Source organism: Tiliqua scincoides, chromosome 3 (genome assembly GCF_035046505.1).
Source record: "Tiliqua scincoides isolate rTilSci1 chromosome 3, rTilSci1.hap2, whole genome shotgun sequence".
NCBI classification, from domain to species: domain Eukaryota; kingdom Metazoa; phylum Chordata; class Lepidosauria; order Squamata; family Scincidae; genus Tiliqua; species Tiliqua scincoides.
The window spans coordinates 236443225-236461763 of record NC_089823.1 but is presented as its reverse complement, the minus strand read 5'-3'; the positions used below and the strand labels follow the sequence as shown (position 1 = coordinate 236461763).

The 18539-nt window shown below is 45.6% G+C and overlaps 1 protein-coding gene across 3 annotated transcripts in view; it reads right to left on the bottom strand.

The window, feature by feature from the left end:
- Window positions 1-995: 995 nt before the first annotated feature.
- Window positions 996-18539, bottom strand: part of CAPN10 (calpain 10) — a 31430-nt gene continuing 13886 nt past the window's right edge. Inside the window, exons 6-14 of one of the 3 annotated variants that reach the window (XM_066620303.1) lie at window positions 17695-17912; window positions 15691-15832; window positions 14962-15128; window positions 11531-11814; window positions 8715-8917; window positions 6084-6339; window positions 3326-3531; window positions 2873-2918; window positions 996-1602 (exon numbers count right to left, since the gene is read on the bottom strand). In XM_066620303.1, coding sequence (XP_066476400.1) covers window positions 1573-1602; window positions 2873-2918; window positions 3326-3531; window positions 6084-6339; window positions 8715-8917; window positions 11531-11814; window positions 14962-15128; window positions 15691-15832; window positions 17695-17912 — 1552 coding nt within the window. In that variant the 3' untranslated portion in view covers window positions 996-1572. Of the gene's footprint in view, window positions 1603-2872; window positions 2919-3325; window positions 3587-6083; window positions 6340-8714; window positions 8918-11530; window positions 11815-14961; window positions 15129-15690; window positions 15833-17694; window positions 17913-18539 lie in introns of those variants that run through there. The other 2 variants (XM_066620306.1, XM_066620305.1) reach the window with 2 other exon arrangements.

Sequence of the window (18539 nt, the reverse complement as noted above, 5' to 3'; positions counted from 1 at the left end):
TGTGAGATACAGGAAGCTGGACTAGATGGGCCTATGGCCCAATCCAGTGGGGCTGTTCTTATGTTCTTAAGAACAAAACATCAATAAATTAATAAAAACAAAACATAGGTACAGAAGAGCATAAAAAGGTTGTTTCCAAAGGAAGGTCTTCAGTCTGTATCTGAAGGTTGGCAGAGAAGGAGCCAGTCCACTATCCTTCAGGAGGGCCTTCCATACACCAAGCACTGCCACAGAGAAGGCCCTCCCTCTGTTTGAGTTTGACTGTGTTTTGGATTGCAGCAGCTGGAGAGAAGGGCCTCTCCCATTGATCTTGCAGAACAGGCAGGTTCATGGGGGAGTTGCCAGCCCTTGAGGCAACCCAGTCCCAGGACTAAAATCAGCAACTCCAAATTGAACTCTGAAGCACACTGGCAGCCAGCAGAGCCGGCACAGAACAGAATGAGCCACACAGTTCCTCCTATATAGTGATGTGGCTGCTGAATTCTGGACCAAATGAAGCTTCATCAAAACAGTCTGCAGAGGCAGCCCAACATAAAGCGCACTGCAGTAATCCAAACTGGATGTAACTAATGAACTGAACTCAATTTACAGAATCATTCCCTAGATAAGGCTGCAGCAGATGCACCAGCCAAAGCTTGTAGGAAATGCTCCTGACCATCACAGTCAACTGGGCATCTGGAAACAGCTCTCAGTTCAAAAGCATTCCCAAGCTGCCTGTTTGACTCTTTGAGGGAAGCGCAACTCAATCCAGAACAAGCTAGACACCGTTATCCAGAACCAATGCATCTCTCAACACCAAAGCTTCCACTTTGTCTGGATGAAGTTTCGGTTTGCTTGCCATTCCAGAACCACTTCCAAACATTGGTTAAGGACTTCCACAGCCTCCCCTTGATTAGTTGTGGGAAACATGAGGTAGACTTGAGTGTCAGCTATAGAGTGGAGACAATTCAGCCCAAAGCTCTGGATGACCTCTTGAAGCAGCTTAATGGTGATGTTAGAAAGCGCAGGGGCAAGATGGATCCTGTGCACCCTACAAGCCAGCACCCATGGAGTGCAGCAGCAATATTTCACTTAAATATTCCATTTTGAAGAACTTTCCTCCTGAAACAATTGCAGCGTAGCCTTCTTCTCCCCTGTCTCCTTTCCCAACCATCACTCTCTGAAGCTTAACTCAGTAAATGTATTCTTTTCCCAAACCGGTTTGCACTATGCACACCACACACAGGTCAAAGTATTACTGTTGCAGACTTAAAACCAATCTGAACACAGTGCATGCACAACATATCTTTCTACTGGTATGATGAGCAGGGGGAAGAGGGAGAGACTGAGGCACAAAGAAGGAAGTGCACAAAGGACTACAAAACATTTCTACACGGGCTAAATGTTGTATGAGTGTGTGATAAAAACAAGAGGAGGATTCAAGTTGGGATTTGATTCAGTTCATTTACAGAAAGGCTGAATAAAAGGGCTGGGATGCTACTGTGCCTGGCACACACTGGATCATTGCAGTTTCAGTTGGAAACGACTTTCCTTCTAGGAGTTTCTACCCAGTGTTGACGTGCCATTTTCAATTTACATTTTCATCACAGCTTTAAAGGAGACCTGCAGAAAGACAACAAAAAACACATCCAAGTCCACATAACATCCACATCCAAGTCCACATAAACAGGCAGCATTTAATGTACTTTGTAAATGTTCCCAGGAAATTACAGTCAGAAGGAGAGACCTCTGCAGGTCAGAATTAGTCCACAAAAGTGTGCAATATAAGTTCCCCCTGACTCTGCTGGCTACTGGGGGATCTTGAGAACCTAAGCGCCTTTAAATAAACAAAGCTTCTCATCCACATGGCGTCAAAAAAGATGCTCTCTCCACACTTATGATGCACAGTTGACTATTGGAGGGGCCCGGAAGGAACTTCTGGGATGGAGAAAAGGGTTTTAGAGATTTATTTCACACAGACTCTCGTCCCCTTCCTACAAAACAAGTAAGCAAACGGACTAATTCTAAATGCAACTACAATAAAAAGGTATCCAAAAACCAAAACATAAAACTTCTTGCATTAATGATAGACAGTGAATCGTATTTCTGGATGGCAGTTCCTGGACAAAGCTTTAGAAAGCTTTCGGTCTCTCCCTGGGGTCAGTCTTATCACACATTAAACACAATAAAACTGAAACTGAGGTTATTCTGTGAGCTTCTTATGCAGAAAGCTCCAGAAATACTTCCAGGGTAGTATTTTCAGAAATTCTACCTGTTCCACCTTCCACCACCTGACAGTCAGGAGGAGCTGATGGCTCTCAATACATGGATGAGACAGCAGCGTCAGGAGGAGGGGTTTGTATTGTTAGGTTCTGGAGAACATTTTGGGACAAGCCAGGCCTGTATAAATGGATCAGGCACTACTTGAACACAATTGGAACCAGACAGCTGGTGCTTAAAATCAAAAAAACTGGCAGTGCCATTTTTTGACTCACCTCAGGGGGAAAGCCCTGGGCAGCATCCAATTTCGGCCAAAGCATGGCCAAGGAAGGAGGGTGTAAAATGTTATGGATCATTCAGAAGGGGAAAGGGTACAGTTAGGAAATGAGTGTGTGGCAGGGCAAGACAGCAGGCCAAAGAAAGTCAAAAGCAGCAGGGAAAATGACACATGCTAGCAACATTTGAAAGAGGACACAGTGGAAAGGTATTTGTGTGCAAGTGCCAGAAACCTCTGAGCCAAGATGGGGGAGCTGGTGCACTGGATCACAATTCCTGTGCTTTGATTTGTTGATTTATTATTCATTAGAGTTATCTACTCTGGTTTCTTTAAAGTGATATATTTATATTTAGTTAAGAATACTTAAACTCAATCATACTTAAAAATGCCACTCACTTCTTGCAGCCTTTGTCCTAAAGTCTCCTGGATTCGAATACTTTTCCTGCGTAAAAGCAAACACAAAACAATAAATATTGCAAACATTATAGCTTTTGACTTCATTTTGCACATTTTAAAATACTAAAGTAGTTCCACAACTTTGGGAGTTGAATCTGCAACATCTGGGTCCATCGTTAAATCCATCTGGGTCCATCGTTAAATCAGTTTCAGAGGTCTGAAAACAATTCCTCCTAGATAGCAACTGCACCATTCAGAGGAGGGCAAACATTCGGGGAAAGTCCTGAGTCATGAGCTTCTTAGGAGAGCTGCATCTAGTATCATAAAGCTGTCACTGCCAATGGGATGCAGATTCATTTCTTTTGTCCCACAGGTGGGGGTGCGGAACTGGCATCCAAGTCCAGCTTGCTTGGATTTATGCGTCAATCCAAAACAAAACTAAGAGTGCTTTACCTGTCTATTTTGGTTGCTATGATCAGTGTGAAACTGCCTTCTGTGTCGGGCAAGTATGTTGACGGAACAATGGCGTAATTTCCTGAAGGCAGTCGGCACTGCTGGCTTACTTCCTGAGAATAGCAATGGGGCACGCAGCTCACCAGAGGCTCCAAGTGCAGGAAAGAAGCAGGAGGCATTTTCTTGTTGTTGTTATCGTAGGGGACCTGAAAGGATCGTAGACCAAAAAGTCTCCACCTTTAGTCTTTCAGATATGACTCCCTTCAATCAGAGAGAGAAAAAGAGGTCTGGTCTACACGCCCAACAGAATTTGCTCCTGCTAAGTGGGGCAAAGAGGCAAGCTATATACATCACTTTTTGAAAGTTTTGCTGAAAAGCAGTATACAAATCAAAACAACAACAACAGCAACAGTAATTTCATTTCATACTACAGGTAGTAATGCAGGTTTTGAATGCTCAGTGCTCCCCCAAGTACAAAGAACACATGCACGTAAAACTGTATATCAGGGAGGGAGACTCTGGTCCAGTACATTCTGTATTGGGCTAATTTTGTACTTGCAGGGATTTTTCAGACGAGAGAGCATTTTAAAATATGATACCCCACCTGCAGCTGAAGTGGTACAGCCCATTCTGCCACACTTGTAGACCAGATCTAAGTTCCAATTAATTTCATGCGTCTTACCCAGGCCCAGTCTACACATGCAGCAGAATGAGACAGAAGACTGGACTGCACTACATTACAGATGGAGGATTTCGCTTTTAGATGCTCCTCCAGATTGAAAACACATAAACATTCCCTGCGAATAGAAAATTAGCAAAACAGGAAGATGGTTCTATCCCAGTTCTTTACTTTTTCGCAGGGTGTTAAAAAAAAATCCCACAGGGAAGCACCTGCAACTTGATGTGCTACAGTTAGCTCTGTAACCTCCAATCCCCATCATCTCATCTTGCTGCATGTATAAGGACACAATCCAGACCACGTTTGCACCTCCTCAAGAGGAAGCTGGGCCAGTGCTCCAAGAAGCGACAGCCTGCAGAGGCTGACATAAGCCTCTGCGCCAGCTTCCTCTCTCAGACTGGTGTTGGCCCAGCTGGGCCAACGCAAGCAGAAAAGGTAGGTGGGGAGGAGACAGGGAGGGGGGCATTCTTGGGCGGGAGGAAGGCAGGCAGTGGGCAGCCCCCAGGGGTGGGCAAGCGGGGAGTGGGAGGCAGGGCTGGTAGGTGTGCAAGAGATGCCTTGCCTTCAAGAGGTGGCGCAAGTCCAAGGAGACCCATAGGGGCCAGCAGCCCTTACCTGGAGGTAAGGGGAAATGTTTCCCCTTACCTCTGACTGAGCTGCTTATGGCCACTATCCTGTGCTGGATACAGTGCAAGCCTTATGAGGAAAGGCTACGGTGCTTGGGCCTCTTCAGCCTAGAAAAGAGACGCCTGAGGGGGGACGTGATTGAGACATACAAAATTATGCTCTTAGAGCATAAGGATAGAGTGGATAGAGAGATGCTCTTTACACTCTCACGTAACACCAGAACCAGGGGACATCCACTAAAATTGAGTGTTGGGAGAGTTAGGACAGACAAAAGAAAATATTTCTTTACACAGCGTGTGGTTGGTCTGTGGAACTCTTTGCCGCAGGATGTGGTGATGGCATCTGGCCTGGACGCCATTAAAAGGGGATTGGACCAATTTCTGGATTGGACCAATCCATTATGGGTTACAAGCCATGATGTGTATGTGCAACCTCCTGATTTTAGAAATGGGCTATGTCAGAATGCCAGATGCAAGGGCCATCCCTTGAAGGATGCAGGTTATCTGGTGTGCTCCCCGGGGCACTTGGTGGGCTGCTATGAGATACAGGAAGTTGGACTAGATGAGCCTATGGCCTGATCCAGCGGGGCTGTTCTTATGTTCTCCTGGCTTGCCTTCTCCAGCACAGGATAGGACTGTGGCCTAAGACCAGATCTCAGACTTCCTGGCTGAGGAGGAAAGGTCAGTATTTGGAGACATTTGTCTAAGCAATTGTGGCTCACGTCAGGAGCTTTCAGAATTTCTATATTCATGGCAAATATTTCTTTAATTTTCGTGTGTAAGTACCTGAAAAGTAACCCCTATGTTTGGTAAAAGTTTCTTAAGAGTGTGACATCAGGTTAATACAGTAGTTAGGCGTGTTGGGGCCTCACTATCACTCATTCCAAACCAAGAGCAACCTTCAAAGGATGGGCAGTGGTGGGCAAGCTGACCATTTTGTAAGGACCCACCAGAAGACAGTGTGAAAAGCAGAGATTCAATAGATGCCAGGGCTCCAGGAGGGCCCACCACCACTTACAAAATTTTCTCTTTCTTTCTTCCTGGCACAGCTAGAGTCATCTTTTTAATTTCCCCACAAAGTTGTCCCCAAAGTTTCACAGTTGTAGAATGACGCTACATTACAGGGGCAATGTGGAGAATTAAAATGGTGGCTGAAGTTGTCTGGTGCAGAAAGGAGCACAGCTACCACCTCATTGAGAGGGCCACCAAAACAGAACACTTTGCCGAAGGCACGTTCAAGCAGGCCTTGTCAGAAGGTTTGCACTTGCATGAGCAAATTGTTACTCTTCTGCTTGACAAGCAGGGGCCCAGTCCATTACAACCTTCCAGCAACACTGGGAAAGGCCTCCACTTAAAAAGCTGTAGGGGCCCTCGAATCAGAGTTGACGATACTGGTAAAGCCAGGCCAATGGTCTGACTGGCAGGAAGAAGCCATCATCAAGCTAAATCCTACCTGGAAGATATGAAACCCAATTGGACGGCACTTGTTATCCGGGCAGTGTTGGCGGAGAGCGACCTTGATGCTACTCTGTCCCAGGTTTGCAGGAACACAGAGGGGAAAGCAGGGATTGGTGTGGAAAGATGGGAAGTTTCTGCTCCCACCAGCGCTCTGCCCTTTTCTCCAGCATCCCTCCAGCTGGGCTGTCTCCCATTCACCTCCCGGGGCATCTTCACGGATGGGGTTGTCAGGAGCTGGCAGTTTTATCTCACTACCAGAAGGAAAGCAAGAAAAAGAGACCATTCACATTTCCAAAGAGATAAATGGAAAAGGCAAGCTCCTGTTTCCATCAGAGAGCTGGTGCAGTAACATTGTCAATAATAAGGAGGGGGTGAAAACCGATGAAGACCCTTACCAAAGTACACTGCCTGGAATTCTTTGGGGGAAGCAAGGAGAGATAAACTGGTGCAAACCAGATATATTTTTAAAGTGCAGCTATGCTACCTAGCCTTGAACCAACTACTGCTCTCACAGTCCCAAACTCTCCTTTGCATTCTAGTTGGCAACCTTCAGTCTCAAAAGACTATGGTATCGCGCTCTGAAAGGTGGTTCTGGAACAGCGTCTAGTGTGGCTGAAAAGGCCGATTCGGGAGTGACAATCCCTTCCACACTGGGAGCAAGTGCAGTCTGTCCCTGGCCTGTCTCCCTGGCTATGGGCCTTCCTTCTTTGCCTCTTAGCCTCAGACTGTTGGCCAAGTGTCTCTTCAAACTGGGAAAGGCCATGTTGCACAGCCTGCCTCCAAGCGGGCCGCTCAGAGGCCAGGGTTTCCCACTTGTTGAGGTCCACTCCTAAGGCCTTCAGATCCCTCTTGCAGATGTCCTTGTATCGCAGCTGTGGTCTACCTGTAGGGCGCTTTCCTTGCACGAGTTCTCCATAGAGGAGATCCTTTGGGATCCGGCCATCATCCATTCTCACGACATGACCGAGCCAACGCAGGCGTCTCTGTTTCAGTAGTGCATACATGCTAGGGATTCCAGCACGTTCCAGGACTGTGTTGTTTGGAACTTTGTCCTGCCAGGTGATGCCGAGAATACGTCGGAGGCAGCGCATGTGGAAAGCATTCAGTTTCCTCTCCTGTTGTGAGTGAAGAGTCCATGACTCGCTGCAGTACAGAAGTGTACTCAGGACGCAAGCTCTGTAGACCTGGATCTTGGTATGTTCCGTCAGCTTCTTGTTGGACCAGACTCTCTTTGTGAGTCTGGAAAACGTGGTAGCTGCTTTACCGATGCGTTTGTTTAGCTCGGTATCGAGAGAAAGAGTGTCGGAGATCGTTGAGCTAAGGTACACAAAGTCATGGACAACCTCCAGTTCATGCACAGAGATTGTAATACAGGGAGGTGAGTCCACATCCTGAACCATGACCTGTGTTTTCTTCAGGCTGATTGTCAGTCCAAAATCTTGGCAGGCCTTGCTAAAACGATCCATGAGCTGGAGATCATATCACCCTGCCTTAAAGGGATGCTGTAAGATTACTAGGTGAGTGTGCAAAACAGTGTATATAAACAGTGTGTGCTCAGAACAGTGTATATAAAAGGGTTGTTCTGAAACTAACTACTGCTTGGCTGTTTAAAAAAAAAGGAACACTTATGGAACACAATTTAATATGACTCAGAGTTAAATACCATGGCCACACTAAATTTCCATGCAATCTCCATCTGATTTGATGCAATTGTCAGGCCAGCTAGTAACCCATTCTGCAGCATGCATAGTCATACAGCAGCAGAGTTCCTCTCCTTTTGTTCCTAATCTCTTTCATTAGCTTCTTGTTGGAGAAAGTTTGTTTGAGGTTACTGCTCAAACAGCCCAAACAGCACACTCAACAAACAAACTTTGGGTGCAGTCCCAACCCCTTATGTCAGTGCTTTCCAGCACTGACTTAAGGGCAATGCAGCTCTGAGGTAAGGGAAGAAACATTCCCTTACTTTGAGGAGGCCTCCGTGAGTGACACCCAACTGCAGGATGCAGCACACATCCCATTGGCACCACTATGCCAGTGGTGGAAAAAACAGACATAAGGGGTTAGGATTGCACCCTTTGTCTGTTTGGCCACTGTGTTCTGGGACCGTAAAAGGAGAGCAATCACCTGAGAAGTAGGAGAGCAATTAGGAACAAAAGGAGAGGAAGTGGACATCAGGCTGCTTCTTCTGCATGACATTGCACACACACACACACACACACACACACACACACAGAGTGACCTGCAGAACAGGTTACCAGCTGTCTGAGCCTGGTGGAAAAGTTCTTAGTAAAGAAGCTTGTCCCAAGATATGACAATTGCCTCATAAGAACATAAGTAGTGTGACCTAGTGTGGCCATGGTATTCAACTTCTGAGCTGTATTAAAATGTTTTCCTTAACTCTTGTTTTTTAATCAGCCAAGCTGTAGTTAGTTTCAGTAATAACATGGCAAGTATTATTATTCCATCTCCCAGGACGCCTCTAGCATCCTAGCTGCTCAGGCATCCCCAGGAGCTGGACATCCTATCATTCAAATCATGGGAGAAAAATGTTAAGATAGCAACACTGCACACAGGTTGTTAATGACAGAATTCTTTTTCTCCCTATTTCCCTTCCCTTTAGAAGTACCTGAGGGAGATTCTTCCACTGGAGAAGACCCGAAGCAGGAAGTTTCCTTCAGCATCATTCAGAAAGGTGCTGGGGACGACAAGGTAATACCCAGGAGAAAGACTGCAATGCAGGTGCACTTCTCGGTTGTAGGAATGGCAAATGGTGCCTGAAACTGGAGGCGCAGAGAAGGTTCTCGAAAGATTAAACTGCTTCTTCTCAACCTAGAAGGTGAAAAGGAATCAACAGTACTAAGAATTCAGATAAGAAAATTGTTTGGAAACATTTAAAAAAGGATCCTGATCTTCAAGGTAGGTTCAGGTCATGCCTACAAACATGCATTTCCATAGGGTAAGGCAGGTCCCCCATTCCAACCCAACGTATGACAAGGAAGATTCTGAACCTGGAATCTTGATACACTGCTCCTCACTGTACTGTTCCCCTCCTCAAGCCTAATCCCATCCAGGGCTGGAGAAAGGAGGTTCAGGCCCACCAGGGGAGGCTGATCAAGTTCAATTACCAATTCCTGGACCAGTCATTTTATTGTCTGGATGACAAACTCTGAGTGAAGGAACCCACCACCAGTTGTTGGGCCTGATTGTAGGAGAGATTTCCCCACTCCCTCTACCCATCATTTTGCACCTCAATGCTGTGGCCAGCTGGCAGTACCCCAAAATGGCTGCTGCGGTAGGCACTGCAAAGATATTTCATCTCACCAACTGCACCTCTCTTAATTCACTCAAAGACTGCGGGGAGGCGCAATTTCCTACAGATGTGGGCTCTTTTGGTTACAACACTGACCCTTCCTCAGCACCCTGACTTTAACAGGACCCAGGCAGGTGCCTCTATAGAATGACCACCCTTTGGCTGCAAGGTCTTTGTGCTATCAGGAGCATCAGTCAGAGCAACAAGCCTCGAGACAGTCTTGCCTGGTCAGCAACACTGCTCATGGGTTTGGCCTGCCTGAGGGCGATTGCCCCGTTTGAGGTGCAACTGGTGTCTCCTCAGACACAGAGCCATTTTTGAGCACATCTGCTTTTCTCCATGAGCCCACTGCAAAGCACTCAAGGAAGGCCAGGCATTGCAGAAGTTCTCAGCCCCTTTCCCCTCCTTTGTCTTTCAACGGGACAGAGAAGCTCCGTCAATACCCCATGCTTTGGAGAAGACAGGATGAGAACTGCAAGGGGTCTGCTTTCACAGAACAATGCAGGGAAGTCTGATTTGTATAGCCATGCCTAATAATAATAATAATAATAACAACAATAATAACAGGTATTTTTATACTGCCTTTCTTGGTCTTTATTCAAGACTTTATTCAAGGCGGTTTACATAGGCAGGCTTTTATTTAAATCCCTTATTAAATAGGGATTTTTACAATTTGAAAGAAGGTTCTTTCTTTCAAGAACCACTACATTCAAGGTGTTTCATTCCGATCTGGCTTCACATTCTGGCCTCCATCCTCCCACGCTCAGAGCAGATGGCATCGCTCGGCTTCAGCTTGTCAGCTGTTTACAAGGTCATTCATACTAGAGAATGAAACATGCAAGGATACATGAAACATGATCAAGGATACCCTCTTATGTTGCAGGAAAAGGAGTTATGTTCCCTCTCCTGCTGTGTTGCAGCCCTGATCCAAATCAGATCCTGTCTAAGACTGCTTTTGAAAAAGAAAAAGGTATCAGGAGCTTCAATCATAGAACTCCCATGCTGCATCTAATGAGACCCAATGTCATTTTGTAATGCAAATTAAAAGGTTATTGGAAAGGGACAGGGCAAGGTAGAAGAGTAGGAAGTCAAATTTCTGGCAAGGGTAGAGGAAAACAGAGAAGGGGAGTGTTTTGAAAAGGTCTGGTGAACTATTCTGGATTATCTAGAGCAGGGGTGTCCAAACTTTTTGACAAGAGGGCCTCATCATCATTCTGTCTCTGTGTTGGGGACCAGGAAAAGAATTAATTTACATTTCAAATTTGAATAAATTTATAAAAATTTACATAAACGAATATATGAGAGATGGAACTTATATGAATGAATGAAGGTTTTGCAATGGCTCAAGGCCTATAAAAAGCCTTGCACAAAGCAAGGCCGGCCTTTCCTTTGCTGCAGCTTCTGCATCACACATGTGAAACAGCAATGGAGTGGAGGGAACCCTTGGCCTGCAGCACACGCAAGAGGCTGAACAATCACCCTCAAGCTGAGAGCAGTTGCGTCAGGCCAGCATGGGCTCCAGCAAGTATTCAGAGGGCCGGAGGCTCCTTGGAGACTGGGGGCTCCCTGTGGGCCGGATTGGGAGTCCCTGAGGGCCACAAGTGGCCCCTGAGCTGGGGTTTGGGCACCCCTGATCTAGAGCAAAGGATTGTTCCCATACTAAACAAAGGGCCGCTTTCACCAGCATGAGTCTGTCCACCAGCTAGGACTGTCATCAGAGACTCTCTCTCCCGAAGTGCTCCTATCTTCTGAAGTCAGGTAGCTGGTTACCAAAGAGAAGGTATTTTCTGTGGGCGGCCCTAAATGATGGAACTCTGTCTCTAGTCATGTTCAGCTGGCATATCATTGTCTCCTTATAGGCACCAAAATCTGTCCTCTTCCAATGGTATCTGCAATCCTTTTACTGCTAACAGTGTTCATAAGAACTACTAAAGAGCAAGTGCTAAAACTATAGTTGAGGGACTCATTGGAGACTATAGTTGAGGGACATTCCACAATATGGTTAAGGGATATTCTTATTCATATTCTTGCTTCCGACTCATTCACACTTCCACATTCCTCTATACAAAAGAAACATACTTTTGATAATAGAATGCCCCCCCCCCCCACCATAGAAGGCAAGCTTCAATTACCTTCCAGATATGCAATCCCACAGCATGGTAGTTCTTTCCCCGGATGCCATCCGACAAAGATGGATCAGGCTCCACTATGCGGGGCCAGTTCCGGATCCTGCCAGCCCAGTCTGTGCTGTACTTCCGATGCTTCTGCAAGAGGGCAATGCACACCTCGCTCTGCTCACAGACCCGCAGCCAAAACTTGGGGTTCATGGAGAAAGTACTGTTGTTCCGGCAGCCACCTGCAGACTGTCCCCTCACCCATGACCCATACAGCTTCTGGGTATGGCTCAGCACTCTGTCTGTTGAGAGGGATGACCACATATTTATTTATTTAGAAATTTTCTATACCTTCTTCCCCCAGGATAAAAGTCTGGCACTCAGGTTTTTGCAGTTCACAGGGTACAACGTGAACCTATTTATCATCTAAGCAGTGGTTCCCAAACTTTTAAGAACATAAGAACAGCCCCACTGGATCAGGCCATAGGCCCATCTAGTCCAGCTTCCTGTATCTCACAGCGGCCCACCAAATGCCCCAGGGAGCACACCAGATAACAAGAGACCTGCATCCTGGTGCCTCCCTTGCATCTGGCATAGCCCATTTCTAAAATCAGGAGGTTGCACATACATCATGGCTTGTAACCCGTAATGGAATTTTCTTCCAGAAACTTGTCCAATCCCCTTTTAAAGGCATCCAGGCCAGATGTGGCCTCACCATCGATTTGTACAACGGCATTATAATATTAGCTGTTTTGTTCTCAATACCTCTTCTAATGATCCCAAGCACAGAACTGGCCTTCTTCACTGCGGCCGCACATTGGGTCAACACTTTCATCGACGTGTCCACCACAACCCCAAGATCTCTCTCCTGACCTGTCACAGACAGCTCAGAACCCTTTAGCCTATATGTGAAGTTTTGATTTTTTGCCTCAGTGTGCATGACCTTACACTTACTGACATTGAAGCGCATCTGCCATTTTGTTGCCCATTCTGCCAGTCTGGAGAGATCCTTCTGGAGCTCCTCACAATCACTTCTGGTCTTCACCACTTGGAAAAGTTTGGTGTTGTCTGCAAACTTAGCCACCTCACTGCTCAACCCTGTCTCCAGGTCATTTATGAAGAGGTTGAAAAGCACCGGTCTCAGGACAGATCCTTGGGGCACACCGCTTTTCACTTCTCTCCATTGTGAAAATTGCCCATTGACACCCACTCTCTGTTTCCTGGTCTTCAACAAGTGCTCAATCCATGAGGGAACATGCCCTCTAATTCCCTGACTGTGGGTTTGTTTTCAGTAGTCTTTGGTGAGGTTCTCCCGCATCCACATGCCTGTTGACCTTTTCAAAGAATTCTAAAAGGTTTGTAAGGCAAGACTTACCCTTACAGAAGCCATGCTGATTCTCCCTCAGCAAGGCTTGTTCGTCTATGTGTTTTGAGATTCTATATTTGATGAGGCATTGCACCATCTTACCTGGTATAGATGTTAGGCTGACCAGTCTATAGTTTCCCAGGTCCCCCCTCCTTCCCTTTTTAAAAATCGGTGTAACATTTGCCACCCTCCAATCGTTTTGAGGGACAAGTTGCATATCTTAGTCAAGAGATCTGCAACTTCATTCTTAAATTCTTTAATAACTCTTGGGTGGATCCCATCAGGGCCCGGTGACTTATTGATCTTTAATTTATCAATGAGGTCTGAAACATCTTCTCTTTTAACCACTATCTGACTTAATTCCTTGGTCAGGAGGGGCCATTCGGGCAGCGGTATCTGCCCGAGGTCTTCTGCCGTGAAGACAGATGCAAAGAACTCAATTTCTCTGCCATCTCGAAGTCTCCTTTTATCTCCCCTTTCCCTCCCTCACCATCCAGAGGGCCAACCGCTTCTCTGGCTCGGTTTCCTGCTTCTAACGCATTTGAAGAAGCTTTTATTATTCCCCTTTATGTTGCTGGCCATGTGTTCCTCATAGTTTCTCTTGGCCTCCCGTATCAGCTTCTTACATTTCTTGTGCCACAGTTTATGTTCCTTTTTATTCTCCTCATTAGGACAAGACTTCCATTTACGGAAGGAAGCTTCCTTGTCCTTTACAGCATCTCTAACTTGGCTGGTTAGCCAAGTGGGCATCTTCCTGGACTTAGTTGAGCCCTTCTTCCTTTGCAGTATACACTTCCGCTGGGCCTCTATTACTGTTGTTTTAAGCAGCCTCCATGCACTCTGGAGAGATTGGACTCTTTTTACCTTCCCTTTCAACCTCCTTCTAACCAGCCTGCTGGTTAGGGAAGCCTGCTCGTCAGAAGTCAAGGGTTTTTGTGAGAGATTTGCCTGGTATTCTTCCCCTGAGCTGCATGTCAAAATGGATCGCAGCATGATCACTGTTCCCCAATGACTCAGTAACACTGACATCTCTAACCAGGTCCTGAGTACCACACAATATTAAACCCAGAGTCACCTGTTCTCTGGTGGGCTCCATGACTAGCTGCTCTAAGGCATAGTCATTTAGCATGTCAAGGAATCTGGTCTCCTTTTCGTGACCAGAACACAAATTGACCCAGTCAATATGAGGATAATTGAAGTCCCCCATGATTCCAACCCTGTCCCTCCTTGTCACCTCCCTGATCTATTTCCTCATTTCAAGGTCCCCTTCCGGTTTTTTATCTGGAGGATGATAGTACGCCCCCAGTATTACATTGCTCCTCAGGCCTGGTAATTTAAGCCACAGACATTCTATTGTGGAGTCGGATCCACTTCAATCTCTGCTTTGCTGGATTCTATCCCTTCCTTAACGTAAATGGCCACCCCACCATGCCCCTCCCTGTCCCTCCTGTAGAGTTTATAGCCCAGGATTGCAGTATCCCACTGGTTCTCCACATTTTATAGACCCTAGAGACTGCTGCCTGATTTATAAATGCCAAGGGGTATGGCTGTAATGGAGATTGGGCAGCAGTGCTCCTCCCCCCACTAAGTAGCAACTTGTTTAGCCCTTGATGAACATAGCCTAATCTGTCCTGTCAGTTTCATGACCCAGTAAATATTGGGTCACAACCCACTGATGACGCCCAGACTCACAGTTTGGGAACCATGGCTCTGATGGAATACAGGGTCCTAACAAAGGTTAGGACAAATAGTGGTTATTCATTAGAAATGAAAGTTCTGGGCTTCCTACACATAGGGTTAGAAGCACAAAGCAGAGTTATAGGGATGGAGGGAGAGAATCTATTAAGAAGTAGGACAGGATGTAAGGAGAGAGTCTAGTCATAAGAAAGACACCAAGGTATCCTCAGCTAACTTCTTGGTTCGTACAAACTATAGTTTCTTACTTTAATTTCTTTGTTTCACGCCACAAACAGAAGCTGCAAGCTCCAGCATTATGCTCACAATGCTAAATTATGGTTTCAAAGTTGGGTCTGAACAAACCTGATGTCTCAGGAAAAGTGTCCTCTTTCTGGGCACCTCATACCTGTGTAAAGGCTCTGAAGCTGTCCTTCTTCAGTAATTGGATAGCCAGTTATTATCTCATCAAATTCCACAAAAAATTCTTCTTCCTCCACCCAGAATTCTCCTTCCTGTATCTGGGACAGCAGTTCTGCAGCCACCACTGGATCCAGCTGGCTCCACCCTGGACCACTGAAGAACAGATGACAGGAAGTGAAAGACAGTTTGTTTACAGTCCAGTTTGGAATCATTTTTTTTTAATCCTTTTCTTATTCTGAGGCAGGCTCTAGGGAAACTGTATGTGTTGCAACTACAGTGCAAATGTTACCACATGTAACAACGCCAGAAGATATGTAAGCACTAAGGTAGGCAATAACCAACACAACTACTCCATACACATTCCCAACAGTTAGTAGGCATTTTGCTAGTAAATATATATGTTTTTAGACCAAACCTGTTTTAAGGATCTGTGAAGGAAAGAAATAAGAGTGCCCCCACTTTGGCCAAAATGTTCAGATCTCCTTCACAAAAATAAGGAACTCCTAGTGCAGTCTTATGCGTTTTTATAGAGAAGCAAGTCCCACCATAATCAATGGGGATGTAAATGTGTTCAGGGGGTAGCCTTAATATTCAGGTTGGGGATTTTCCAGACTGTAGCCCACAACTGGTGTCTGGTGCGGCCAAATAGGTATCCTTAAATGTACACAGCACCTATGCAACCTGAACATGCCACCACTAAACATAGGTCACTCACCCCTCCCTCCAGGGCCCCTTCCAGCAACGTCTCCCCCAGGGGTTGCGTATCCTCAGCAGAACGATTTCCTTCCCAGACACTTTGGAGAGGTCCTGCATGTCTACAACAATGAAGGCATGAAACTCCCCCAGGTCACTGGTACCTAGTGGGAATGAGGGGAGGGGAGAAAAAGTAAGCACTGTTTGAAGACATCCAACACACACCTTCCTTGATGAAGTGGAAGGAAATTGCACTCTGCCTTATGCAATCACCAGTGCTGGGAAAAAAGTTAACAGTGAACCACTCTAGCCATAGAGTTAAAAACTATAGAGTTAAAAACTCAGACAGTGAAAAGAAGGCATGCCTCACCCCTTTATTGTCAATTTCTGGAAGAGCACTAGTTTCAGTGGGCATCTGAAAGTATGGTTTCTAATTGAGCCATACCTTATAGTTGGCAGTACTAATGCTAGAAACCAGCCATTTTTGAGGCTCTCTTTCTCTTACAATCTGTTGTTTTATTGTTTAAGGTTTCTAAAACTAAGCTCGTAACCATTCTTAGTACATCAGTGATTCTCAATCTTTTACAACCAGGACTCACTTTGTTGGCCATGGCATGCCCCAGAATGCCTTGTGGCTTTTGGGTAGCGCCAGCATGCAACTCACTTCATTGGCCGGGTTGTGGCTCAGAATGCCTTTAGGCTTCTAGGTAGCCTGGTGTGCAACCCACCAAAAATCAGGTTGCAACCCACAGTTTGAGAACCACTGTAGTACATGCTAATGTAGAAAAGCAAGGAGTCAAAGATGGACAGATGCAACAGGAGTGGCCAGTGAGAAGATGACTATGACAGAGAAGTGAAAGGCAGGACTGGGGTGTCCATGGGGTAGAAGGAAAAGATTTTGGAGATGCTGAAAAGGAAGGAGAGGAGACTTATGCAGGGCCCAACTATAGGGAAAGAAGGTGAGGAGGGATGCCGATGCTGACCCAAGGACTAGAGATGGTTGGTAACCTTCAGTCTTGAAAGACTATGGTATAAGCCTACAGCACCTGGTATTCCCAGGCGGTCTCCCATTCAAGTACTAACCAGGCCTGACCCTGCTTAGCTTCCAAGATCAGACAAGATCAGGGATGTGCAGGGTAACAGTTGCTGCACCCAAGGACTAAATGCTTGTGGAAGGGGGAGACCTTCTCCAACAGACAAAAGTCAAAGAGGGTTCAGCCAAAAAGATGTTTTGTTTTAAGAGAGTGGCAGAATGGCCAGAGACTGCTGCTAGGCTGAACACGGAGAAAGACAGTTGGCCCCACACAGTGCAATTAGGAACATATGCTAGCATGCACCCAGCCCCCTCCCAGCACACCACCTTGTCCTTTTATTACTAAGAACATTTACATGCTACTCTTCAACTAAAAAGTTCAAAACGTTTTAATCAAATGAGAGGAGGGTTCATCCAAACCTTTCTCATATGTGAACTAAATATTAGTTTACCAATTTGTATATAGTTCAGTGATTTTCAATGTTTTTCTTCTCACAGCACACTGTCCTCTATGATCTTCTCTAGGTCTCGAGATGTCTTTGAGATCTTTGCCTCGAGATGTCACTTCCAGCTTCCAGGTTCTTCAGCTCTGTTTCTAGGACAACTGTCTTCCTCTATCAGCAGAGGAAGAAGGACATGTTATGAAGGACATGTTATGAAGAAGGACATGTTCTTATGTTCTTATGTTCTTATGACAGACAATTTGTTACTACAGACAGTTGCCCCAGAAAGAGAGCTGCAGAACTCTGAAGAGTTTTCCAGCTATTTTCAACCACTGTGCTCCAAATTCCCATAGCACACCTGCAGACCTTTTTTGGCACACCAATGCTGTGTGGCAGGGGAAGGTTCAGACAGCCTCACACACACAAGTAAAAAATGGAAGGTGTATCAAGAAGAGGACTGGGACTTTTTCACATATGTCTCTAATTGTGTGGTGGGGGTTGGCATTGTTCTGACCATACCTGAGGTGGCTTTGCAGTATTCTTCCCTTACCTTGTCGTGAACTGAAAACTGAGCAGCTCATGACACATTTCTCCTTCAGGTTCATCAGTCTCCTGAATACCTCCTTCTCCAAGACTTTGCTTGCCTTCTCCTTCTCTGTGCTTCGGCCTGGATCTTTCAGGGCCCATCTCTCTGCAAGGCCTCCAGTCAAGTCAACAAGAGCATCTGCGACCTGGCCTGCCCAGAGCTGCTCATAAGATCCATGCACCCTAGAAATTTAAGAAGATGGAAATCTCAGAGTCTCGTATCACTTATTTCAAACTGCATTCCTCAAAGGAAGAGGAAAAGTAGCATCTTTTGTGGACCAGTTTAGGATGATGAAAAGATTACATAAGCTCTTGCCAATCTGCAGAGGGGTAGAGTGGAAAAATAGTGAGTTTCATCTATAGCTAAGGAATTTCTAGATAAAATTTAAAAATAGACAGAAGGTATCACTTCAGGTAGACAAAGGCCTAAACAGTAATTTGCCTGGCTGCCTATGACAGTAAGAATTTCTTGCTTAACAAAAGGCAATTCTTTTCTGTTTAAAACAGACACCATAACAATATTATACATACATGTGTGGACAGGCAGCTTAGTAAATATTTGTATTTTGGACTTATTTTGCAAGCTGGCCTGATCACATTAACAACTCTAATACATTAACCAGCAGCAAGAGAAATTATTCTTATTAAACCACCATATGTTAGTAGTGATTATCTACAGTGCTTTCTTTAAGAAATGTCTGTGTAAAAGATCCAGTAGAAATCTAGTATCTTGATGTGAGGTACAAGTTGTACAAAAAGTCTATGTGAATGATAAGTTATAACGTAAACATTTTTTCCACACATTCCTAG